This window comes from Glycine max, chromosome 19 (genome assembly GCF_000004515.6).
Source record: "Glycine max cultivar Williams 82 chromosome 19, Glycine_max_v4.0, whole genome shotgun sequence".
In the NCBI taxonomy this organism is placed as follows: Eukaryota; Viridiplantae; Streptophyta; class Magnoliopsida; order Fabales; family Fabaceae; genus Glycine; species Glycine max.
The window spans coordinates 49,934,766-49,957,130 of NC_038255.2; the positions used below are offsets into that span (position 1 = coordinate 49,934,766).

General features: G+C 29.2%; 2 protein-coding genes and 1 non-coding gene across 3 annotated transcripts; 2 read left to right on the top strand and 1 right to left on the bottom strand.

The window, feature by feature from the left end:
* The first annotated feature begins 9,057 nt into the window (after positions 1-9,057).
* On the top strand, positions 9,058-10,672 carry LOC102663040 (transcription factor MYB4). Its single transcript, XM_006604799.4, has 3 exons — positions 9,058-9,307; positions 9,422-9,551; positions 9,851-10,672. The coding sequence occupies exons 1-3, from the start codon at positions 9,175-9,177 to the stop codon at positions 10,224-10,226; spliced, it is 639 nt and encodes a 212-aa protein (XP_006604862.1). The 5' UTR covers positions 9,058-9,174; the 3' UTR covers positions 10,227-10,672.
* Positions 10,673-12,020: 1,348 nt separating this feature from the next.
* Positions 12,021-12,093, bottom strand: TRNAR-CCG (transfer RNA arginine (anticodon CCG)). The gene has a single exon. It is a non-coding gene; the product is annotated as a tRNA-Arg (tRNA).
* Positions 12,094-13,718: 1,625 nt separating this feature from the next.
* Positions 13,719-18,793, top strand: LOC100814672 (uncharacterized). Its single transcript, NM_001253138.2, has 10 exons — positions 13,719-13,873; positions 14,025-14,124; positions 14,205-14,309; positions 14,679-14,756; positions 15,654-15,709; positions 16,660-16,717; positions 16,843-16,968; positions 17,081-17,176; positions 17,628-17,699; positions 18,501-18,793. Exons 1-10 carry the CDS (start codon positions 13,779-13,781, stop codon positions 18,561-18,563), a joined length of 849 nt encoding a protein of 282 aa, NP_001240067.1. The 5' UTR covers positions 13,719-13,778; the 3' UTR covers positions 18,564-18,793.
* Positions 18,794-22,365: the final 3,572 nt, after the last annotated feature.

Consider the following 22,365-nt stretch of genomic DNA (forward strand, 5'->3'; position numbering starts at 1 on the left):
CAAAATCAATTCAATCTAAATTTAAAACATTCAATTTGAGTGTTACCGTACATGATTGAGTGAAGTGCCAAGTGTTTTTTTGTTATAATCTGGGTGTTAACAGAAACATAGTGCTGGATGAAGTTATTAATATAATTTTTTAAATGTCAATGGGCCATTATAGAGGACTTTTTTTAATTCATGGGCCTTTGTATCGGACTGATATAAAATGAATAGATAAAGGTATAATCTATTTTTTTAATACTATTTTACATCATTTTCTTCTCCACTCCTTTGTGAAAAAAATGGCTTCCATACTGTATGGAGGGGTTTGAGCCCCGGCCTAGCCGTCGTACCCATTCTACTTTGTTGTTAAAATTTGTTCCAAAATATGGGTTTCACGTTATATTCATCCCACACTATTTTACTAACTATCATGTTGGATATGGAACATTGAAACTATTTATGTGTTGCCAACAGCGTAAGCAATATAGATCGTTGATACATGAGTTTTTAAGACCAGGAGGTGACAAACTTATGAAAGGGACTGGGTGAGAGATATGCTTTATGAAGTGATAGAAGATCATCAAGTAGGAAGAGTTTGATTTGGGTGGACTCAACATGATCACTACAGCAAAAAATAAGAATCAAAGCCCATAAATTTCAGCTCACAAGGATATGATTTATTCTTGTTTTTAAACTTTAAATTATTTGATTTGATTGGTTATTGGGCCTTAGATCTAATCTAGGAATTATTGGTAGGATTATAAATAGATTCCTTAATCACTTACAATTTTTGATAAAATTTTATATCAAACACACTCAAGAGAGTGTTTCTTTTGATTAGTATGTGAAACCTTAAGTTCTTATAAAATAATTATATTTGATAAATTATCTTCAACTTATCAATCTTTCAATTTCAATTTTTATTTTCTCGTTATTTTTTCCAATTTGAAAAAATACCAAATAGATTTCTAAGGTTATTATTCACTAAAAATTAGATTCACAAAGTAGGCTTTTATCATGAATGTATAACAAAACTCTTAGCATGTGTGATTCATTTTCTTCTACTTACATGTAATATGAATCATTTTGGTTGTTATATTGATAGTTTCTAGATGTCATTCTTATTTTTCTGACCATCCTCACTTTACGAATATGTTCTTGCAGAGGATTCTGACTCCCTAGTCTATTTGCAAAATCAAATTGACCGTGCAAATCTTAGAGGAAGAAATAGAGAATATCCTTTGTATTTTATATAGAAAAAGTAAGTAGTATATGAATATCATATACACTATCAACCAATTTGAAATTATTAAATATTACTATGAAATTATTAAATATTACTATTTAATAATATGTTATCTTTTATAATAATTATCTTAAAAGTTATACTTATTATTATTTTTTATTGATTGAGAATGTAAATTATTTTTATAAAGAAATTAAACTAAAAAAATTAATGATCACAATTATTCATAAGAATCCTAGTATCTAATGTGATACATAAGCACGTGAGCACAGATCCATATAGTGCCTCCTTAACGTGTGTGCTATACAAAAATTGAATTACCAGAGAAAAAGGAACAGCTTGAACAATCATAGAAACACGGACCGGAGAACCGTTAGAGTGGAAGCCATCGGTTCAGCCGGAGCTTATTGAGGCAAAATATGATGAAGATTCGGAAGAAGAAATAGATACACGGGACCAATGATTCCTCTTATTGCTCTAAGTTTTTCAGATTCTTCAATTTCTTAATGTTGTTTGAAACACTTATAGGTTATGTATCAAAAAGACATACCTGGGCACGGTAGAATACGTTAAGAGTTCCGACGTACTGTATATGCAGCTCGTCAGAAAACCTTATTTTATTCGATCATGGTTTCTGTTTGTCAATATTATCCCATTGATTTCGTTTTTCACCTCAAATTATTCTTCTAAGAAGTTGCTCTTTGTCTGAAAAATCTGGTTGTTCACCTCTTGGATATGTACGATGGATCAAATTATAGAAAAGATGCGATGATACAATGAGATATGCGTGGTAAATTTATTTATAATCTCTGGTATTTTAGTTTTAGTTTTTGTAATGTAGAGTATAACTATAACTATTTTTATAATAATAAATAAACATTTCTGAATAAATAAAATATTTTTTAGATTCATAATGAACAATTCAGCAAATATTGTAAGCTTGTGCTACAAGTGTGTACAAGTTCAAAAGAGTTTTAGTTCTTCATAGCAATGTAAAGAGTTTATCGACTTGTACAAAGTAGACTTAAATATAAGTTAGCATTTCTTTTTTATTATTTTTTGTTTCCGTAAGTTTTTCCTAATTTTAGTTTCTGAAAATTGATGTTTTTTTTTTAATTTTGATCCCTACAAGTTAATATTTTTTAAATTTTAGTTTCTTTAATATTTAAAATTTTCCTTTATAATTACCATAAGTTTGTATTTATAAGAATCAAAATTAAAAAAATATAAATTTTCATGAACTAAAAATAAATTAAATATCTTACAAAGATTAAAATTAAAAAATATAAACTTATTGGAACTAAAAATAGCAAAATAAATTTAGATAGATAAAAAATAAAATAAAAATAAAAATAAAAAATCACTAAACAGTAAACTGGGCAAATGTACTACGTGAGAGTGAGACCAATCTTTATTTTGATGATAAGGTAAACAAAATCTCTTAGGCTACGAGCTCTTCCTCCTCTCCATCCAAGGTCAACTTGTCTATTTCAGGTTGCTTCATGATTCAAGAAACAAAACAGAAAAAAATCACCAGACACTTTGAATTTACTCACCGAGAAGAGTGCTAGCACGGAGAGAAAAAAAGTTTGCCATTAATCTCGGTAAATATTCTTTATGAATAAATTTAAATGATGTCGATAAATAGTCATAAAATACATTAAATCTAAAAAATGTAACAAGAAGAATTATTTCTACTAACTGATTAGATAAATTAGCATATTATCTTTATATATATATATATATATATATATATATATATATATATATATAACTTTAAAACATAAATTTAAATTATATTATAATTAAAATATTAAAAATTATGAGAAATTATCAACTTACTTTAAAAATAATTCTTTTAGAGTTATTTTTTATCCTCATCATTATTTTTTTAAAAATTTAATGATTATAATGAATTAATCTTAATCATTAGATTTCAAGAAAATAAATGATAAGGATAAGGAATATCTCTTTCATTGATCCCTTTCAGTAATTATTATTCAAATATTTTATAAAGAAACATGTTTGAGTAATAATTATAATTTTTTTATAATTTCAATAAAAGTAGTTACATAAATAAAATATAATTTAGTAAAATTTATATTTTTTATAATTTATTTAATATTGAGATAATTTAGCAAGGTAAAGCAAATGCTCTAATTGTTGCGAATTTCATGGTGAAAAATATATAATTGCATTTCGAGTCATCGACATAGCATAAATTGCTGCCCAGTAAATAATTACTTTTAATAAGAAAGTGGGTGTTTTTTTTTTTAATCCTTTTTAGCACTAATGGTCAAATTCAAACAAGTGTAAAACGTCAACCAAGCTGATCAATGGTTTCAGAATTTTCACTTGAACCGGGGCATTCATGTTGGATCGATCCTAGCCTTAATATCCAACGTTCGCCTTATATGTAAATAATTAAGTATTGCGAATGTCATAAAGCTCAATTAAAAGTGATCTAATAATTTTAGGTAAGTTGGGCTTTAATATATCTAATATGCTATGTGCCTTTAATTTGTATGGATGGATAATCCTATATTTTATGATGAGCTAAGATAGAGATATCCAAAAGATAATTTTAGGATTGTCTATTAAATAGGTTATGATTCTTAAGACATACATATGATAATTATTCTTATCCCTACAAAGTAATTAGTAATTATGAATTCAGTTATGCTTCTGTTTTAATTTCTTAATGATTAACATGATTAATTTGAGATTATTAGATGATGATTTTTATCTAAGGAATTATTTTAATTCCAACAATTTAAAGAAGAGATGCCTATGTCTTTCAATATGAAATAGACACACATCATTTGCATCTAGTCTCAACAATTCATCTTTAGTGGCAAGTCTATTAGAAAAGTCAACCAAATTTTAAAAGACATCTTAAGCAAATGCATATCCAAATCATGATTTCATTTCAAGGAACACTAGGAGAAATGGAATCCAAAAGAGGAGCATTGATCAGTTGAAGGAGTTTATGTTTATCTCTACATTTTAGGAAAGATCACTTTTGCCATCACAAACCACCAAGAGCAGCCACCTTTTAGCATTTATTGTGTTCATGAAGGCATTATATAATTTGTTCATTGTTACACATTTATACTAAGAGGTGTCAAAGATATAAGATGAGTTGGATGATTACAAAATAAATAAAAAAGTGAAAAGATTTCAAAGTTTGATTCCTTCTAAGGACCAAACTAACATTATAACAAAATTAATATTTTTTGAATAAAAAAAAAATACCACAAGGAGTCAAAGTTATGAGAGTTGATAAAATAGTGAGAATGAGAATGGTTGAAGATAAAACAAAAAAAATAGAAAAAATGTTTTAAAAAAAAAATTATTTGAAAGTTTTCTCCTTATTTTTATTTCTTTGAAAGAAGCAAAGGGTAAGACATTTGTTTTGATGAGGAAATAAATAAAGATGGAAAAAAGAAGAGAAAAAAAATTAAAAATATCTTATTTGAATGAATAAAAAACTGAGTAGTAAGAAATATATATTTTTATATATAAAAACTTTTACATCCTTATTACAAATTCATTTTATATAACTATATTCACTTCGCCCACTACCCTCTTCGTCATTTTCCATGTAAAGTCGTATTTAATATAAATAAAAGTCGTATTTAACGTAAAGTCGTATTTTTCCTCTTTTTACTTCATTTCTTCTACTGTATCTCTTTCTTGCTCAATTCAGTCAAAAACAAACTAATGTAAGTTCCAAGCGATATGACTTTCCTTCTAGTTGCGTCTACTCTATCTCTTTTAATATGAAGAAAGGAATTGTCTAAGCATTTAGATTCTTTGCAAAACCTTCACTTATTCAAACAGATTTTGGTTAGTTCAATGCTATCCTTTCACAAAAATATGTTAAGCAGTACTCTAAGTAAAAATTATAATTACCTATTTTAAAAAATATGTAATCCTTGCAATTATTTTTCCCTCTTCCATCTAATTATTTTATGAGTCTTATGTTAGTTTTGTCTGCTATATACTTACACAACTCTAAAAACTGGAGACAAAATGAGATAAAAAGGAAGTAAATACAAAATTTGATATTTTAAAAAACCAAAATTTAAGCAAAAATATAACTTAAGAGTACTTAAGATGATTATACAAAAAAATCACATCGACAAAATTATAATTTTTTTAAAAGGATGGATTAAATAAAAGAAACTCGTGATATTTAAATTAATTAAAATATATATTTAAATAAATTATTTAGTACATGCTTTTTTAAATGAAGGTCTTACTGATGGGTGTTTTAAAGATAATGATTAAGAAATACAAGTAAATATGTCATATTAAATGTTTTAAATTATTTTAAAAGTAAATGTTAGTATATGACTTTTGCATTTCTGCAGATACAATAAATATTCATTTTTGTTAAAAAAAGGTCATACTTTTATTTCATTAATTAGTGTCCTTAAAATACTTATTAACTTTTATCTTTTGATGATTAATAATATTTAATTAAATAATAAGAATAAGGAAAACGTTACTGTAACAAACATTCTTTAAATATTGATTAAACAATAAAAATATAAAAAAAAATATTTAACACATTTCACTGTAACTTTCAGTAAAATGTTTTTATTAATCTTTTACTACTACCCTTAAAACACTGTTGACAAAATTCAATTTCTTCTCTACTAAACAAAGCATTAACGTGGTGCAAACTCTTTCTTTGACTTTTTTCTAATTTTTAAACTATTTTTTTTTCTCATCCTATACATATCTTAATGTAAAATCTGTTGTTAAATATGATCAACACTCAAACTTAAAGAAAACTAAATTTAAACAAAGGATCACCAGTTGATATGATTGTTTGAGTTTTGCAATTGTGATCTAAGTTCAATGTTTTGGGAATTGGGATATATATGCACAAATTTTTAGTTCATTAATTAATTTGAAGGCGTAATGATCAAAGTAAAGAAGAGTCTTTCTCTCTTTTATATATTTTTTTTCACACCAAAGTCAACCTTTGTATGATGATTTGACCTAGCTGCAATATGCCCAAAGAGATACGGAGACAAATTATTCTAAGAAAATCTTGCAGTGACCATTGAGCGCTATATATATATGAAACCCACTTCCTTTCACTTTCATAAGTTTGGCATGCCATGCCATGCCGACACATATTCTTAATATCTTAAACGTGAATAGAATATATTGGGTGCCGTTGGAAAATTTGGTACTACATAAATTTAGATAGTAGTATTTTTGCAACCTGTAATTCAATTCACGTGGGATTGAAATAATTCATTTGTGTTTTTATTTCTTACTTTTATTTTTTAATTAAAAATTGTTACCTTATTTTCAGCATCGATCCAATTTATCTTTAAATCTAAAACAATTTTTGAGGTGAGATCTTAGGGTAATATAATATATTTTTTACGATAGTAAATTCAAAATTAAAAAGAATAGAAATCTAAGGGTAAAAGTTGAGAAATTTCAAAAAATATAGGACAAGTATTAATCAGTGATAAAAAGATAATTTTGTATTAAAGAATGACGAGTAATATATATATAAAATATAAGAGTTTATTTATTACTTTAATAAGATTTTTTTATTTTAAGAAATCATTTTTTTAAACGTTTTTTTTCTTGAAAAAGCCACTTTCCTACCTTTTCAAGAGGGATCACGGGCGAGATATATCTTCTTGATGTTCATAGGATGTCTCACAAAGCGAGAAGAAGAATATGAAGAAAGGGGATGAATGAAAAAAACAACATAAAGTGCATTACATTACATGGATTCAAAGCCCGTACTCTTCATGAATGTATAGTGTCTTGATTTCTTCGTAGTACAGTAAACTTCATGTTTTATAGTATGCGTGTAAGAGTGTCGAAGAATAATAGTTTAAAATTGATTTTGGATTAAAATAATTTTACTCCAAACATGCATTTATAATAAAAATATCAAAACACAAATCACGTTATTTCAAAAATAATTTTAATTAAAATTAATTTTACAAAATCAATTTTGTCAATATTGATTAAATTCACACTTATTCAATAATAAAAAAAACATTTATCCAATAAAATAAATAGTGAGATTTAATTAATTTTATGATTTTTAATAGATATATATGAATGATAAAGGATGTATTTAAAAATGTATATTACTAAGATTCTCGTATATAGAAAAGATCGCCAGAGAGAAAGAGAGAGCGCATATATATATATATATAGTAATATTCTCGTATATAGAAAAGATCGCCAGAGAGAAAGAGAGAGCGCATATATATATATATATATATATATATAAGACACAACAAAATGAAGTTCAATTGAGATGGACAAAGGAAAATTAAGATTGAAATTAATTAAAACAAACTTGATTATATCAGGATTAATTCCTCTCACCGTTTACATAAAATTTAATAATTTTTAGATTAAATTACAGTTTTAATACCTTTTTAATTTCTGATTCATGATTTTTTTTTCGATTTTAACTAGCCCCTATATTTTAAAAAATATGTAATTTAAGTCTAATCTTTAATTTAGTATATATTTTTATTTTTTTATATTTTCCATTTTAATCAATTAAATTATTTTTTGATTGTACCTTATCTGAATGCTAGATTTATAGTCCAATTAAATTAAAAGAAAACAAATCATATATAAAATTAAGAATTTGACTAAAATTATAATTTTTTGAAATGTAAGAACTAAAATCACAAAAAAAAATAAAGAAATCAAAATTTCATATTAAGAATTAAATTAAAGATGGGTCGAAATTGAAATTTAACTTATTTTTTTTATTGTTTTCCTTTCTCACAGTAACTAAAGTATTCTCATTTAATTTAAATAACAATTTCCTATATAATATAATGCAACAGGAAAGAAAAAGATATATACATGCGTGAATTTTGAGAGCCACAAATTTCATGTGTTATTTTTTTGTTGTACGTATTGCAGCATCATCCTGGTGCTGGAAGAATCCAAAATAGGGCAAAAACCATTGAAGATGATAAGTAGCACTTAACGAGGACAATGGAAAGAGGCGGCAGAAACAGTAGCAAGACATGGACAAGAAGTCCATTTTGTCCATGCCGCATACTACTTTTGACCTATCTTCCCAAAACTATCATTACTTTTAACCTTTTACAGGACGCCCTAGTTTTAAAGAGTCAGTTGGAGTCTACAAAGCAATGGTACTTTATGACAAAACGATTCAAAGTCATTATTGTTGCATTTTCAATTATGCTAGCAGTTTCTTCTAGTGGCCCATCTCTCTATAGATTATTACAAATATATGTGATAAGGTCTTCCTATGTAGTATTTATTTAAAGAAAACAATGTTTTTACTTTTCTAATATGGTTAAATATAGTGATCAACTTCTTTATATTCTTATGTCAATAAACTTTACATTTAAATTTTAAAATATAAAATTGATTTGATGATAAAAAAAGAAAAAATGATAAATTGTGAGTTCAAATTTTTTTTACTAACAAAATTAACAATGACTGATAATAAAAAATATAAATTTAACCTCTCAGAATTTTTCATATTTTTGTAAGTTAGGAAAACTTAAATTCACATTTTATTATTAAAAAAATGAAAACTAAATTCATTATAAAAGTATAGAAATTTTGATCCCGTTTAGCCTACTAAAACACAAATTTCCAATTATTTAATTTGTACTGTGGGTGTGCGTGCTTTAATTTGGAGAAGTAAAACGGGAATTGGAAAACCCACGAAAAGGGATATGACGTGATCACTATCAAGCACTTTTGTTTTGGTAGCCATATATACTGTTTATTTGGACCGCATGTTATATATTTTCCCTAGTATAGTAGTTAATAAAGGAGCTAGCCGAAGCTACCTTGAAAGAGCGTGAGCACGAGGCCAGACCAAATCAAAGTTATTTTAGTACAAAGAAAAGGAGACACATTATTATTGTGTTGCACTGAGTGCAGTGACCATGACGAGAACTCCTTGTTGTGAGAGAATGGGATTGAAGAAGGGACCTTGGACTGCTGAAGAAGATCAGATATTGGTTTCTCATATTCAACAATATGGCCATGGAAACTGGCGTGCCCTTCCTAAACAAGCTGGTCAGTGTGCTAATTACATTCCTTTTTCCTAGCTAACACAAACCAATTAGCTACTACTGTATATGCAACATTTTCTGTATAATCTTATCTATATGATATGATATGATTGTTTAGGTTTGTTAAGGTGTGGCAAGAGTTGTAGGCTTCGTTGGATAAATTACTTGAGGCCTGATATTAAACGAGGGAAATTCAGCAAAGAAGAAGAACATACCATCCTAAAGCTACATGGAATTCTTGGAAACAGGTGGGTGTAGGGTACCTAATTAACATATTAATTGACTATACTGTCTCTCTACGTGCATGAGTTCTGACTACGGAAACAAAAACTCCAGCATCTCGTGTGTATTGATTTAAAAAGATGCCATATATATATATATATATACATATATATAATTTTCTAGTATAAAAATATCAGTAAGATATGATCAGATCAGATGTAGCATATATGTAGTATGTTATAGAATGTGAGTGAATTTGGTCAAGTAAGTAATAAAAGATGAAAATTAAAATTTCATTGTGATTGTGAACCCCTTGATTGCATAGATGGTCTGCTATAGCGGCAAGCTTACCCGGAAGAACAGACAACGAAATAAAGAATTTTTGGCATACCCATTTGAAGAAGAGGATCCAGAAAAGTGGAGTGCACAATGGCAATGCTTCCTCACGTATCTTGCAAGAGGCACAAGCAAATACTAGTTTGGATGCATCAAGTGCTGCTTCTAGTACTGTCACTGCAAATGTAATGATTGCCAATTACGGTTTACCCGTAAGGAATATTAATCCACCTATTGCAGGATTTTACGGTGCAGTCTCCTCAGATACTTTTGGAGAAATTGAGGACAATCATGGTTCTTGTCAGCTCAGTGAAGAAATGGAATTTTGGTACAATATATTTATCAAATCAGGGCAAACATCATGAGACAATTGATATCTGGGATATTATATAGCTAGATTGCATGATACTAGTATAAAATTTGTCTCACTCCTTAACTTTTTTGTTTTTAGATGGCAATTAACCTTTGGTTTCAGCTTGGTGTTTGTGAGCAAGACTTAAAATCCATTTTGGCAATGCAAATTGCCAGATGAGAACTAAATTAAAGATGATCAATGGATAACACTTCTAAATAAAGGCTCGAGAGAAGTTTATGCAATTATACGACGCATATACAGGAACAAATTACTTTTGACTGTCATTTTTTTTGGTAGTGACTTTTGACTGTTATTTGAAGCAAAGGCAAAATTTTCCTTCAACTTTAAGCTTCGATTATGTAGTTCTTACGAATCATTCCAATTACAATTATTACTATAGGAACGCTTGCACGGAGAATTTATATTATACAGTATGATATCTGAAATTTATACAATATGAAATAGCCCAGCGATGTTTTGTATTGAAAAGTTTAAGTGATTTGATTTTCGAGGTTCAACAAAGTTAGACAAACCTCGGCTTGATTTTCGGGGTCCAACAAAGTCCTTACATTAGCCGCAGGAGTCGAATCCTTATCTTTATGGGACATAAATTCGTTACCAACTAGACAACCTTTGTTGGTAGTCCAACCATGTATAATTAGAAAGAATTCTTTTTTTTTTTTCTAAACAAAAAAGTTTAGGAAAAGGGAATGGTGATGAACTTTTAAAAGGAATAAAATTGTCTTGTCTTGTTCCAACAATAAATTCTACGGAAATTTCTAAACATTTAAATAAAAAAATTCAAAAAGATTTCCAGGTACAAACGAAGTGCATAATCACTTATATAATTAGTACTTGTCAAAGCAATTGAAGTACATATCAATGCATTAATTAACTATTAAGTATAATAAATAAGAAAATCAAACAACGCAATGAAAAAAAATGGTTACTTCACTAATAGAAAAATATTTTTCATATAGATTATTTTTTTAATTTTTAGATTTATTACACCTTATAAGAAATATGTAATTAGTTGATATAGATTGATTCTGGAATCAATATAAAAGATCACATCTTTTTTTTTTCTTTCTAAAAATAAGATATTCTCATAATCGAAAGTTATGAGACGTGAAAATCATATATAATCACATAATCGAATTCTTGTCAACATGTTTAACAAATTCAATTATCTATCAATTGTATTTAACCTTATTGGTAGATCACTTTTACATTGAACACTAATCCATAAAAAAAATACTAATTTTCTATATTAGTTGTGGTTCAAAATTGTATAAGAAATTATTTTTCTATATGGGTTATTTTTACAAATGAGTGACATTTTACCAGATCACATGATGACAACAAGTTAGAAGTTTAGGGTTTGTTTATTTATTATTTTTTAAAAGTATTTTCCAGTATAATATATTCATTTTTAAAAAAATAAGTATTTTAATATTCTACTTTCAATATTTTATCATTTATATTTTTCCATCCAGTATCTTATCTTTTTGTTTTTTATTTTTATTTTCTAAAATTTGTCTTTTTACAAAAATAATGCATACACTTACTTTGTACTCTACCAGTAAATAAAGTAAATTTTTTAATGTTGACAATACTTGCATATTATTGAACTCCTTTTAAAACCAAAAAATCGAAGTACAATATAACACCTTTAGTTTTCTTCTTTTTAGGAGTAATCTTATTTTTCTCAGTTACATTGCTTGCCTAATAATATTAAACTCTTTAAAAATAAAAAGTCTAGAATTAGATTGAGTGCACTGCACATTAAAATGATATGCGTAGACGTCCACGGTGGGACTCGAACCCACAATCTCCCGCTCCGGAGGCGAGCGCCTTATCCATTAGGCCACGCGAACTTCATTGTCTTTTCTGTTCATAACTTACTGTTTTATTAATTAATTGCTTCAAACTGCTTTTGCTTAAACTTTTTTTGGCTGCTTGCTTACAGTAGGGCCCGTTGATAATATAATAATGATAATTATGTGGCCCGTTGATGTGGTTTTATGATTATTATGTTAGTTGTTAGTTTCAAATGTACAACTAATCAAATATCTTTTGAACTTGGATCATCCATAGATACCTTGTCTTTGCACTCCACATAAGAATGAAGCTGTTAATAAAACGAAACATTAACAAATTGTTGGAATGGTTCTTCCATTTTTAGTTTATGTTTCTCACCTTTATAAATATTAGAATCATAATGTAATTCACTAAATTAATCGACTTCAAGCAATTTCTTTCTCTTAGTTTACAGTTATTTTTCATGCACTATACCGCACTCAATTATATTATGTCAATCTAAAAATATATTCGAATGGCTTCCAATTTTTTAGGCCTACTATTAACACAATTAACACAAGATTAAAATGTAATTATTGTCTCTCTATTCTTTTAAAGTTGTAATTTTATTTCTCCTATTTTTTTATTTGAGACATTTTTTTTCTTGGTTTAAAAAATTTATGATTTTAGTCTTAATATTTTAATTAAGACATTTCATTCTGTATATATATTTTTTAAAAATCAGTTATTTTAGTTTTTTTTATGGGCATTATTGTAATTCCCGTGATTAATTTGAAACATTTTCTAACACTTGCATGTTTATAAACCACATGATAGATGTTTTTTATATTATTTAATTATTGATAAACATAATTTATAAGAAAACGAATTCAAAAAATACAAGTCAAGGTTTTAAATTGGTTACAAAGATTAAAATCGTAAATTTTGAAAAATAATAGAATGAAAATTATATTTTAACTTTAAAATAAAATAAAATTTATCTCATCAAGTGTGTATATCCATGACTTTCACCTATACAAAAAGGACACAAGTGCTACATTTAAACATGTTATCCTACATTTAGGTTGATTTGCTAGGGTTTTTTTTTATTGCTCCAGAGCTCGCTAATTTTAATTATGATTTAAATTTTTCTGGTTTACCCTTGACCAAGTTATTATTTGTGCTTTAGAAGCAATCTTATTTTTACGTTTACTATAAAAGGATTAATTTATCTTTAGAAAAAAGAAGAATCTCAACTTTAGTTAAAAAAATTTAAAATTGATTTTAACAAATTTACAATTTATTATACATACATAGTATTTGTTGATTTTCTTAGTCATGGTTATTTTTTTAAATGAATAACTTATTTTAGTAGGCGTTTAGTTTTATTATTTTTTTTTTAAATAATAATTTATATTTTTATCCTGATAAAAATAATTTTTTTAACTTTAATCTATAATTCATATTTGATTTAGATTAAAGTTAGAAAAAATTAAAAAAATGAAGTAATTAAATACAAGTAATTAAATAACGTGTTAAAATTAAAATTAAATTATTTAAATAATATTTAAATTCAAATTCAAATTCAATTGTTAGTATAAATAATCTTTAATCAAACTTTATTTATCGTGATTCAAGTCCATATTAAAAAAAATCAAAATAACCAGGACTAAAAAGCAAAACCCTATACAACTCAAAATTCAGTCATACACTGAGAGAGAGAGAGAGAGAGAGAGAGAACATCGTTGCAGTGGCGCGCCCAATGGCTCTGGGAATCTCAAACATACTGCACTGCCCCAAATTGAGTTTCTCCCACAACAATTTTCGCCCAAAAGTTTCAACCTCTCTCAGCCTCAGGTCATCCATTTCTCTCTTTGTTTCTATCCACTTAGTAAGATTATATTCCCGTTTCTATTTCTCGATTTCGCATATGACGCGTTTCTTATCTTTGTGGAGCTCATTTCTAGTTTGTAGGGTTAATAAAATGCAATTTGGTGTGAATTTTCAGGTTTCCCCAGACAGCAGCACGGAGTGATAGAAAGATCATCTGTGCTGCTGCATCTGCGGCTGGAAGCTCTAATCCCGATGGTGAATTTAATCCTTATGAGGTAAAAAGTGAAAACTTCACTATAATTTTTGGAATTTGAAGTCATTCGAGTTGTATCTGAGTTGCTGTGATGCGATGTAGGTGCTAGGTGTAAGCCCTATTGAGAAATTTGACATGGTCAAGGCAGCATATGCTAAAAAAAAGAAGGAGGCTGAGATGAACGGCGATGAAGCAACTGCTTCTAGAGTAGGTTAACCGTTTTCCTTTGTTTTTGGATAAAATGGTTTTGATAACTATTGGCATTCCAACAATATTATATTGTGGAACAGTCTGTGATGTCATTGCTGACTTGGCAACTAGCTTTCCAAGTTTCAAATAGGTGAGGTTGATTGTTTGCAATCATGTTTGGAAATTGAAAGTATGAGCCGAGCAATATGTATAATATTTAAGTTTACTTTTAATGTTTGTCCTCCATAGTAAAACTCACATATGTGGTATAAGAGGTTGATGATTCCATTATTTTTGTGGTTCTTATTGATGTGTATTGATATATGATTTTTCTCAATGTTTAATGCACTGATGTGTGGGATTTTGTGTTGTGAATGTATGATTCAGCTGGAAAAGGCATATGACAAACTCATGATGGCTCAATTGTCTAATCGGAAAAAGGGTGTGACTTTTGGATCATTTAAGGTAATGTAGGGGAATCTTTCCTTTTGTGGACACTTAAAATTACCCACATAACTTGGTGGCATGACAACACTGAAATACTTTTTGTTTAACTTGTGTTTGAGGTTGAAGCTACTTTGTTAATTTAGTTTTGGATGTATTTGATGCATTCTATATTCACTGGACTTCCTTTGACAAAGTAGCTGTAATTTTATGGAACATCTCTTTTGACTATGTCCCCCTTCTCAAAATAGTGCCATAATCTTGAATTCTTGATATTTTTCATTATTTTCTTTGGGCTGCTTTGGGTGAGCAGGTGGGGGAAGTTAGACAGAATGACATGATGAAGTAACTGCCAGGATTATGATTTATCAATTCCTGTCTTAGTATCATAATCATTGATAATTCTATGCGGAGTATACCCACCCAATCGTGATTTTTACTTCAGCTATGCAAATCTTTAATGGTTAGCATGGGCAGTGGATATTGAAAAAGTATACAACAATCATGATTTTTGTTTCAGCTATGCAATGCTTTCATGTTTAGCATGGGTTGTAGATATTGAAAAGCACACAACTATCTCCCTAGGAGATACCTTTATGGAAAAAATTGTTCATTCAAATATGTATTGTGCCTTCTTCCTATTGTTTTCCCCAAGTATTTGACCCCAAGAGAAATGCTAGTAACACACTCTTTACTACTAGTTGAAATTTATTGGAAATCACATTATTTTGTGTGTCCCACTACATATTTAATGAGTTCCACTCATAATTTTGTAGTTTCCAATAAATTTTAACCAATAATATATAGTGTGTGAGAGAAACGATGTGTTAGAGTGTGTTGGTAGCACTGCTCTTGACCCCAATGTTTTTTTTTTGTTTGCATCTCAAAACCTTAATGTACCCATTAAACTAAATGCAGGTTTCAAAGGAGATCAAGTATGCGGACAAGCTTCCAGTTATACCTTGGGGGCCAAGGTTTAATGTTGCTTCTTATGATTAATGACATTGTAGTTTTGTTGTTGCTACCATAAGTTTACTAAAATAATTGGCAATGTTACTTTCATGGACTATTCAATATTGAACTTCTCTAGGTTGACATGTTTCCTGTCTAGTTATCTGACTGGATGATGTGGTAGGTCATTGCTGGGACCACTAGGCTGTTTTGCTGCATGACAGTTGTCCCCATGTTATTACCCCCCCCCCCCAAAAAAAAAAAAAAAATTACATTGAATTTGTGTAAATCTAATCTAAATCAAACATGGTTACAGCATATAATGATTGTTACAAAGGAAATGATCACTTGTTTTTCAAAAGCTCTTTTAGAAAGTTGACAAAAATAGGTGATATTTCTTTAAAATAAGCTGAGTCAAACAAGCACTTAATCAATCTGTCAATTAAACAGTATTAATTAGGGTATCCTTTATTCTTGATATGATCCAATTACTCTTATATTATTGCTTTGAGAAGATCATGCTAGGAACCATTTCTATTTGGATTACTTTATTAAGTTCACTTTGGTCCCTTAAAGTAACTTAATTAGACCTAATTTTGGTTGACGTGGCATCTCTTATAGTTTGCCACGTGTCACCAAATTGACCAAGTGCATGAGTAACTTAGAAAGGACCAACATACTCTAACAAAGACACTTTAAGGGACCAAAGTGAAACCTTTAAACTAGAGAGACCAAACTAAAACAAAAAATTCAGACGATGAACCAAAATTGTACTTTAACCTTTTTTGCTAATGCTTTTTGAATACAACAGCTTGGAAGGAAAATCTCATTTTTCCTGCTTGCATGAATGGATTACATTTATTTCTAGTGTTCTACATTTTATTCAAATTATTGTTTTCCCCCCTATCACTATCACTCTATTAACAGCTACTTGTATCTTTTGGTGTTATTTTGTCCTTCAATGTAATTTCAGGTTTACTAAATCAAGTCAAAATGACATGCGCATCAACTTGGCAATATCTGCTGTTTTTGTGAGTTGGATATAAGGGGTTGTTTTATTTTTGGGAAAATATCAATGCTCAAAAACCGTACCAATCTTGTGTCTTTTGTCTTAAATTGTAGTGTTTAAACAGAATTGTTTATCATCTGTCTGCAGACAGCTTGGATCCTTGTCAAGCGCAGTGCTGAATATAAACCTTTGCAGTTTTTAGCCTTTGCCTTTGTTTATAGGCTTTTTGAGAAGTTAAAAACCTTTGAATCTCCTGTAACCCCCAAATATAATGTGAGTTTCATCTTTTATGACAGCAAATTTGGTGAAATTTTAAAATCTTCTGTTTTTGAACCATGTTGAGTTTTTAGTAGAATTGTATAGTTCATGTTACTGTTGGCTACAGGAAGAGGGTGAAGACACAGGCGAAGGACTCCGCATGGGAAAACGATTGCTTCGATCACTGGCCTTGGTTTTTGGATGTGTAGCTATTTCATCTTTGGTATGATGATTCCTTAGATCTTTTGGTGTGACTCATGGATCAGTACTTTGATATCCCAAACTTTTGGCTTCTGTAACAATTAATACAGAAGCTGATATATTTTTTTGGGTACTAGGAAGCTGATATAATATATCTATATGACTTTTTTCCTGAAAAGAAAGAAAGAGAAAAGAAGGAGGGGGAGAGGGATCAATTCATCTTATAATCCTCTTTTCCTATTTTACTTCACGTAAAACCAAATTGTTTTTCATCATGGTATGACGCATCATTAATATTCCTTTTTTTAATCTTTATTGAATTTCTTATTTGAAGAGAATTTTTATAAGAAAAAAATTTGTGGTAGCCCATTTACAGAAATTTTAATTTTGTATTGTGTATGACTTCCACTTGTACCAAGTTTAATCTTTATTTTCCAAATAAAGATTAATATTTTCTGGTTCTTTTCTTGCAGGCATACACTTTCATTTTGAACATAATTGAGTTTGCAGGTGGTTTTATTCCTACTCTTTTGTACAACAGTCAGGTATACTATGAAATGGAGCAGTCCTTACTGGCTTAAAATATATAAAGATAGAACTATCCACTATCCTTGTGAATAATATGATGCATGACCTGCAGTTGTTATTGCCTTTGAGACATTTTTTATTCCTGATTTGCAACTATTTTTTGGTTACATGAGTATTATTTTTTAGTTATGTGATGTGAAGGAGTTGGTTGCCATTGAAGTCTAAATACTTCCGAACTAGGATAGCTAGTTCATTGGTTAAGTGGCTATGTTTCTTAATGTGCATATGAATTTAGAATGCATAATAAAATCAATTAACTGAGCACAGGTGTCACTGATTTTTTCCCTTGAACTACTGAAGGTTCCAACTAATGTTTTCATGAATTCATTTTGGTCGATTGCAATTCATCTGCTAGCTCATCCCTTACAACATCAAATCTCCACGATGTTATATATTTCATTATCATCTATAAAATATCATCCATTTTGATCCTTAAAGATATTTGCAAGGTTAGATTGGTCCTCCAAAGGTTGGTGCTTTGATGATAATTTGTGGCATTCATTTTCCTTCAAAGACCAATTTGATGTCGTGTAACTGCTTTGATGTATTTATAAATGGAGGAGTTCCAGAAGTTGTTTCTTCAATGACACATTTAATGAAATGCATTGGGTTTTTATTAACTCTGGAAATAAGACCACACACTGCTGTTATTAATAGCTTTATTTTCATTTTTTTGATTGCCCAATGCCAAACTTATGTATTATCCTGTTGGTCAGTGTGTGTTGCTGCTAAGTTGACATCCTTTATGGTATCTGCAGGAGTTGATAATCACCACATCGTCGGCACTCATGCTTTATATCATGGCATCTTATTATAGATAGCGGAATGTCTTGAAGACGAAGAAACCATGCATCTATTCATCATCCTTTTTTTTTTTCTTTTTCTTTTTCCTCCCTTTCTCTTGCTTTTGTTCCTATTGTGAACTAAAGTGTTCACTTACAAATTTTGTCAAAAGAGATGCTTTTTTCCTTGTTTTAATATAATATATCAGGGATAGTGTTAACTTTCTTATGGTACTTATGGTCATTTATTGATTTTGACTATTCACACCATAGTGCCATATATAGTCTTGCTCGTTTATCTATTCTAATCGGAAATAAATAAAAAAAGGTCATTCGGGAGTTAGAACTTAGAATACTATCATGTAAGATACCTTATTTGAGGATAAATGAGATAATTTTACACTTTCGCTAGAGGAAAATGTAAATAAAGAATTTGTATACTTTCAATTCCATACAATGAAGGAAATAAACAAAGATTTGTATACATTCAATTTCATACAATGAAGGGAAAAAATCGTTTCTTTATTATTTTAAATTATTGTGCTAAAAATTTGAAATGTAAGTGAATAGTCGTATAATTCAGATTGGAGGCTGATCTGATTAGAAGATTGTGTCAATGGTTTTGTCGATTGTACGAGTTAACAACCTGAAACTGAAAAATTTATATAATATTGAGTAAGTTTAATTGAATATAAATTTATTTTAGAACGGATTGAATGTAGGATGTGATGTCATTAATTAAAATAAAATATTGAAATTAAATAAGAAATATATCAAATTAATATAAACGTTTGATACATGAATCTTTTGTTTGGCTTTTGGTGGTATCAATTTTGTTAGGGATGCCAATTTCCATGTAAGTACCCAGTCTATGGATATGCTCTCCAGAACTTAAGAGGTGAAAAGTAAAAAGGGGACAAATTTTGTTGGCATGCGAGAAAAAAGGTGAGTCCATATATTGAAAGAAATCCCGAGAATTAGAAATAAAGAAATACCTGAATATATTGATCTGGTGGCAATGTGAACATTATATGGAAAATTCCCAAGGTTATTCTGTTCGAGTTGGCCAGTTACAGTTTTTTCATTGATTCTGTTTGGGGTTCAGGAAGCTGCGCCCTTACAGTTTTCTCACATGGACGAAAATAAAGTCCACACCCATCAAAGGTGAGGACATTCACACAAAACCATAAAGAAGTACAACAACTAATGATTCTTTGTTGGATGTTTTCAACAAATGTTTCTTTAGGCCAAATGACCATTTGGGGATAATTTTTTTTTTTGCTTAATTATCATTTGAGGTTTATTTTGAATTATTATAAAAAATGATAAGTCACTTGTACCCAACACGCAATATGGAATAAAGGAACTTGAGTTGGAGTTGCACCCTCCTGCAACCGACCCATGGCCCTCCTTCCATAATACGATTGCAATCCAACTCATGGTAGAACTGGAAGAGATACCGTCCCTGTCCCACCTCTTTGATCGTGACTCCCTTCTTAGGCCTCCAAATCGTTGCCATGTGATCCTTCATAACGTTGAAGCCCCACAAGGCACCAGTCAGAGCCTTCGCAGCTGCTTTCTCCTTCCTCCACGTCAATTACCAAGCCCTCATCCTCCTCGATCTTCAGTCAATGTCAATTGTTGCAGCTCCTTATCCATCGTGTTTGTTTCATAACATTCAAGATTCGTAGCATTGAACCAGGCGAAACCCTAAAGGCGTAGGGAGAAAAGCATAGCTCTTATTATGCCTTTTTGTTTATCCTTTGTGCTATCACTTACAAAACTACAAACAGCGCTTGAGAGAATAGTTTGGTGTTTCAGGCACTAGGTGTCCTCGTGGATAGGCTTGCTCAAGCAGCTGATTCAGTATCGGTGTGTTTATTCTCTATTCTCTTTTTCTTGTTTTTTTTTGGATGATATTCATGGAAAGGCTCTTCTGAAGTAAGTATTTCTAAAGTGAGTAATAAGATTGTATCTATGCTTAAATTATAATTATAGTGGATTAAGATCATAATATCCTTTAGATCAAATTAATTAAAGACGCATATATTTTCATCACTTTAGAAACAATTTCATTTTAGAGGAACATTTTTCAAGATTTAGAAAGCATTTGATTTTTTTATCTTAAGGTAAAGTTATTAGATTTTGGAATTTCAAATATAAAAAAAAGGAGAAAGAAAAACTTCTATAAAATTAATTTATGCAAAAACTTTTTTTTATGTTTCTTTATATAAAAAAAATACCTTTGTTTTTAATAATTTTTTAAAATCATGTTTAACTCGATCAATTTCTTTCTTTAAAAAGAAGAGAAACGACATTAATTAGTATGATCCCATGACTTTGGCAGTTTTATCTATCTTATTCATAGATGTTCTAGAAATCTATTTTTATTATAAAATTCAAATCAAACCAAACTTTCTTACCTCTATACTTTTGGCTGGTAAATGTCATACAATTATTTTAACTGTCCTTATATTTTTGAAGAATTACAACTTTATATACATCCTTTCATTTTTTTTCTTCTAAATTTCACTTGCCAGCTGTTCTCATATATCTTTTTCCTTTTGTTTTTAGATGGATTAAATGAAATTAAAGGACTAAGAGTAGATATCTCTTCTGTGGAAACCAATATCGTGAGTATTTAGCAGAATCCATTAGCGCTAGTATAATTGCATTATTGTTGCTTCAATTACTTTGTTGATACTTCATATTCTATATTTCCATGTCACCGCTTAGTCTATGATGCTTAATATGTGTAATTGGGAGACCAGGCTATCCCTTATTAAGCAGAGTTTTTTTGTGTGTGGAAAGAAACAAGTATTAATTAATGACGACCATTTACAAATAATGTTTGATACTAGATATATGTTGAAATTGAAGAGGGCTCACGAACTACAGCAGCGAAGCTATGCAAGGACTTGGAAGACTATGGTATCCTTCTTATGCCAATGGACTCATCAAGGTCGATCTTATTTGCGCTCTAACTATTTTTTTTAATTAATCTGCAATTAATTAATTAATATAGACGGGAAATTAAAATTAATATACACATACTCCACATTCTCTTACAACTTACTTCTACTCTATTTTGTTTTATTTCTCTTTACCTTTCATATATCACATTTATTAATTTCTTTCTCTCTTTTTTGCTCTCTATTTCTGTCACTTATAGCATATATGGCCTTTGTAATACGATTATTATATATATAAAACAAGAGAGAAGAAAATAATAATTTTCTGTAAAACATTTTTGGTGGACAGGAGTTACATTTGCCCGTTGTTGTTGATAAGAAAATGTTGACAGTTTATCAAAATATATATGAAATGAGCATTGCAGTACTTTATATATGCTAATTATAGCGAGCGAAGAGGTTGATGACAACATTTACTTTTTGCACAGATTGAGAATTGTCTTCCACCACCAAATATCGGCAACTGACGTGCAGTACGCCTTGTCGTGCTTTCAGGTGATAAGTAGGAATCCATTATTATATATTATTAATTAACCTCACTCTTTTAATTTAGTACATCTTTGGATACTACTAACATAAGAAGGACTCAAAAATATTCTTATTTTTAAAGCGACAATTTTTCTTTTATTTTTATTATTTGTATTTTATGCTTTGAAACTCGTGAATATGCATTAGATTTTTATGTATAATGTGTTTAATTTGTTCATTAACTTTTATATGGCATACATTTTGCATTGCATGTAATTAGAAGATGAAAGTTGTTGAAACTCCTCTCTCTCTCTCTTTTTTTTTAATGTTTGTAGCAAGCTGTCAATGGAGTACGAAATGAAAATGGCAACTAGTGGACGAAATTGAAATTTGCAACCTGC

Coding starts and splice junctions, on each gene's coding strand:
- LOC102663040 (XM_006604799.4), top strand. CDS start 9,175: ATGACGAGAACTCCTTGTTGTGAGAGAATGGGATTGAAGAAGGGACCT. Junction 9,308..9,421: donor TGCCCTTCCTAAACAAGCTG/GTCAGTGTGCTA, acceptor ATGATTGTTTAG/GTTTGTTAAGGTGTGGCAAG. Junction 9,552..9,850: donor CATGGAATTCTTGGAAACAG/GTGGGTGTAGGG, acceptor TTGATTGCATAG/ATGGTCTGCTATAGCGGCAA.
- LOC100814672 (NM_001253138.2), top strand. CDS start 13,779: ATGGCTCTGGGAATCTCAAACATACTGCACTGCCCCAAATTGAGTTTC. Junction 17,177..17,627: donor GTGTAGCTATTTCATCTTTG/GTATGATGATTC, acceptor CTTTTCTTGCAG/GCATACACTTTCATTTTGAA. Junction 17,700..18,500: donor CTCTTTTGTACAACAGTCAG/GTATACTATGAA, acceptor TGGTATCTGCAG/GAGTTGATAATCACCACATC.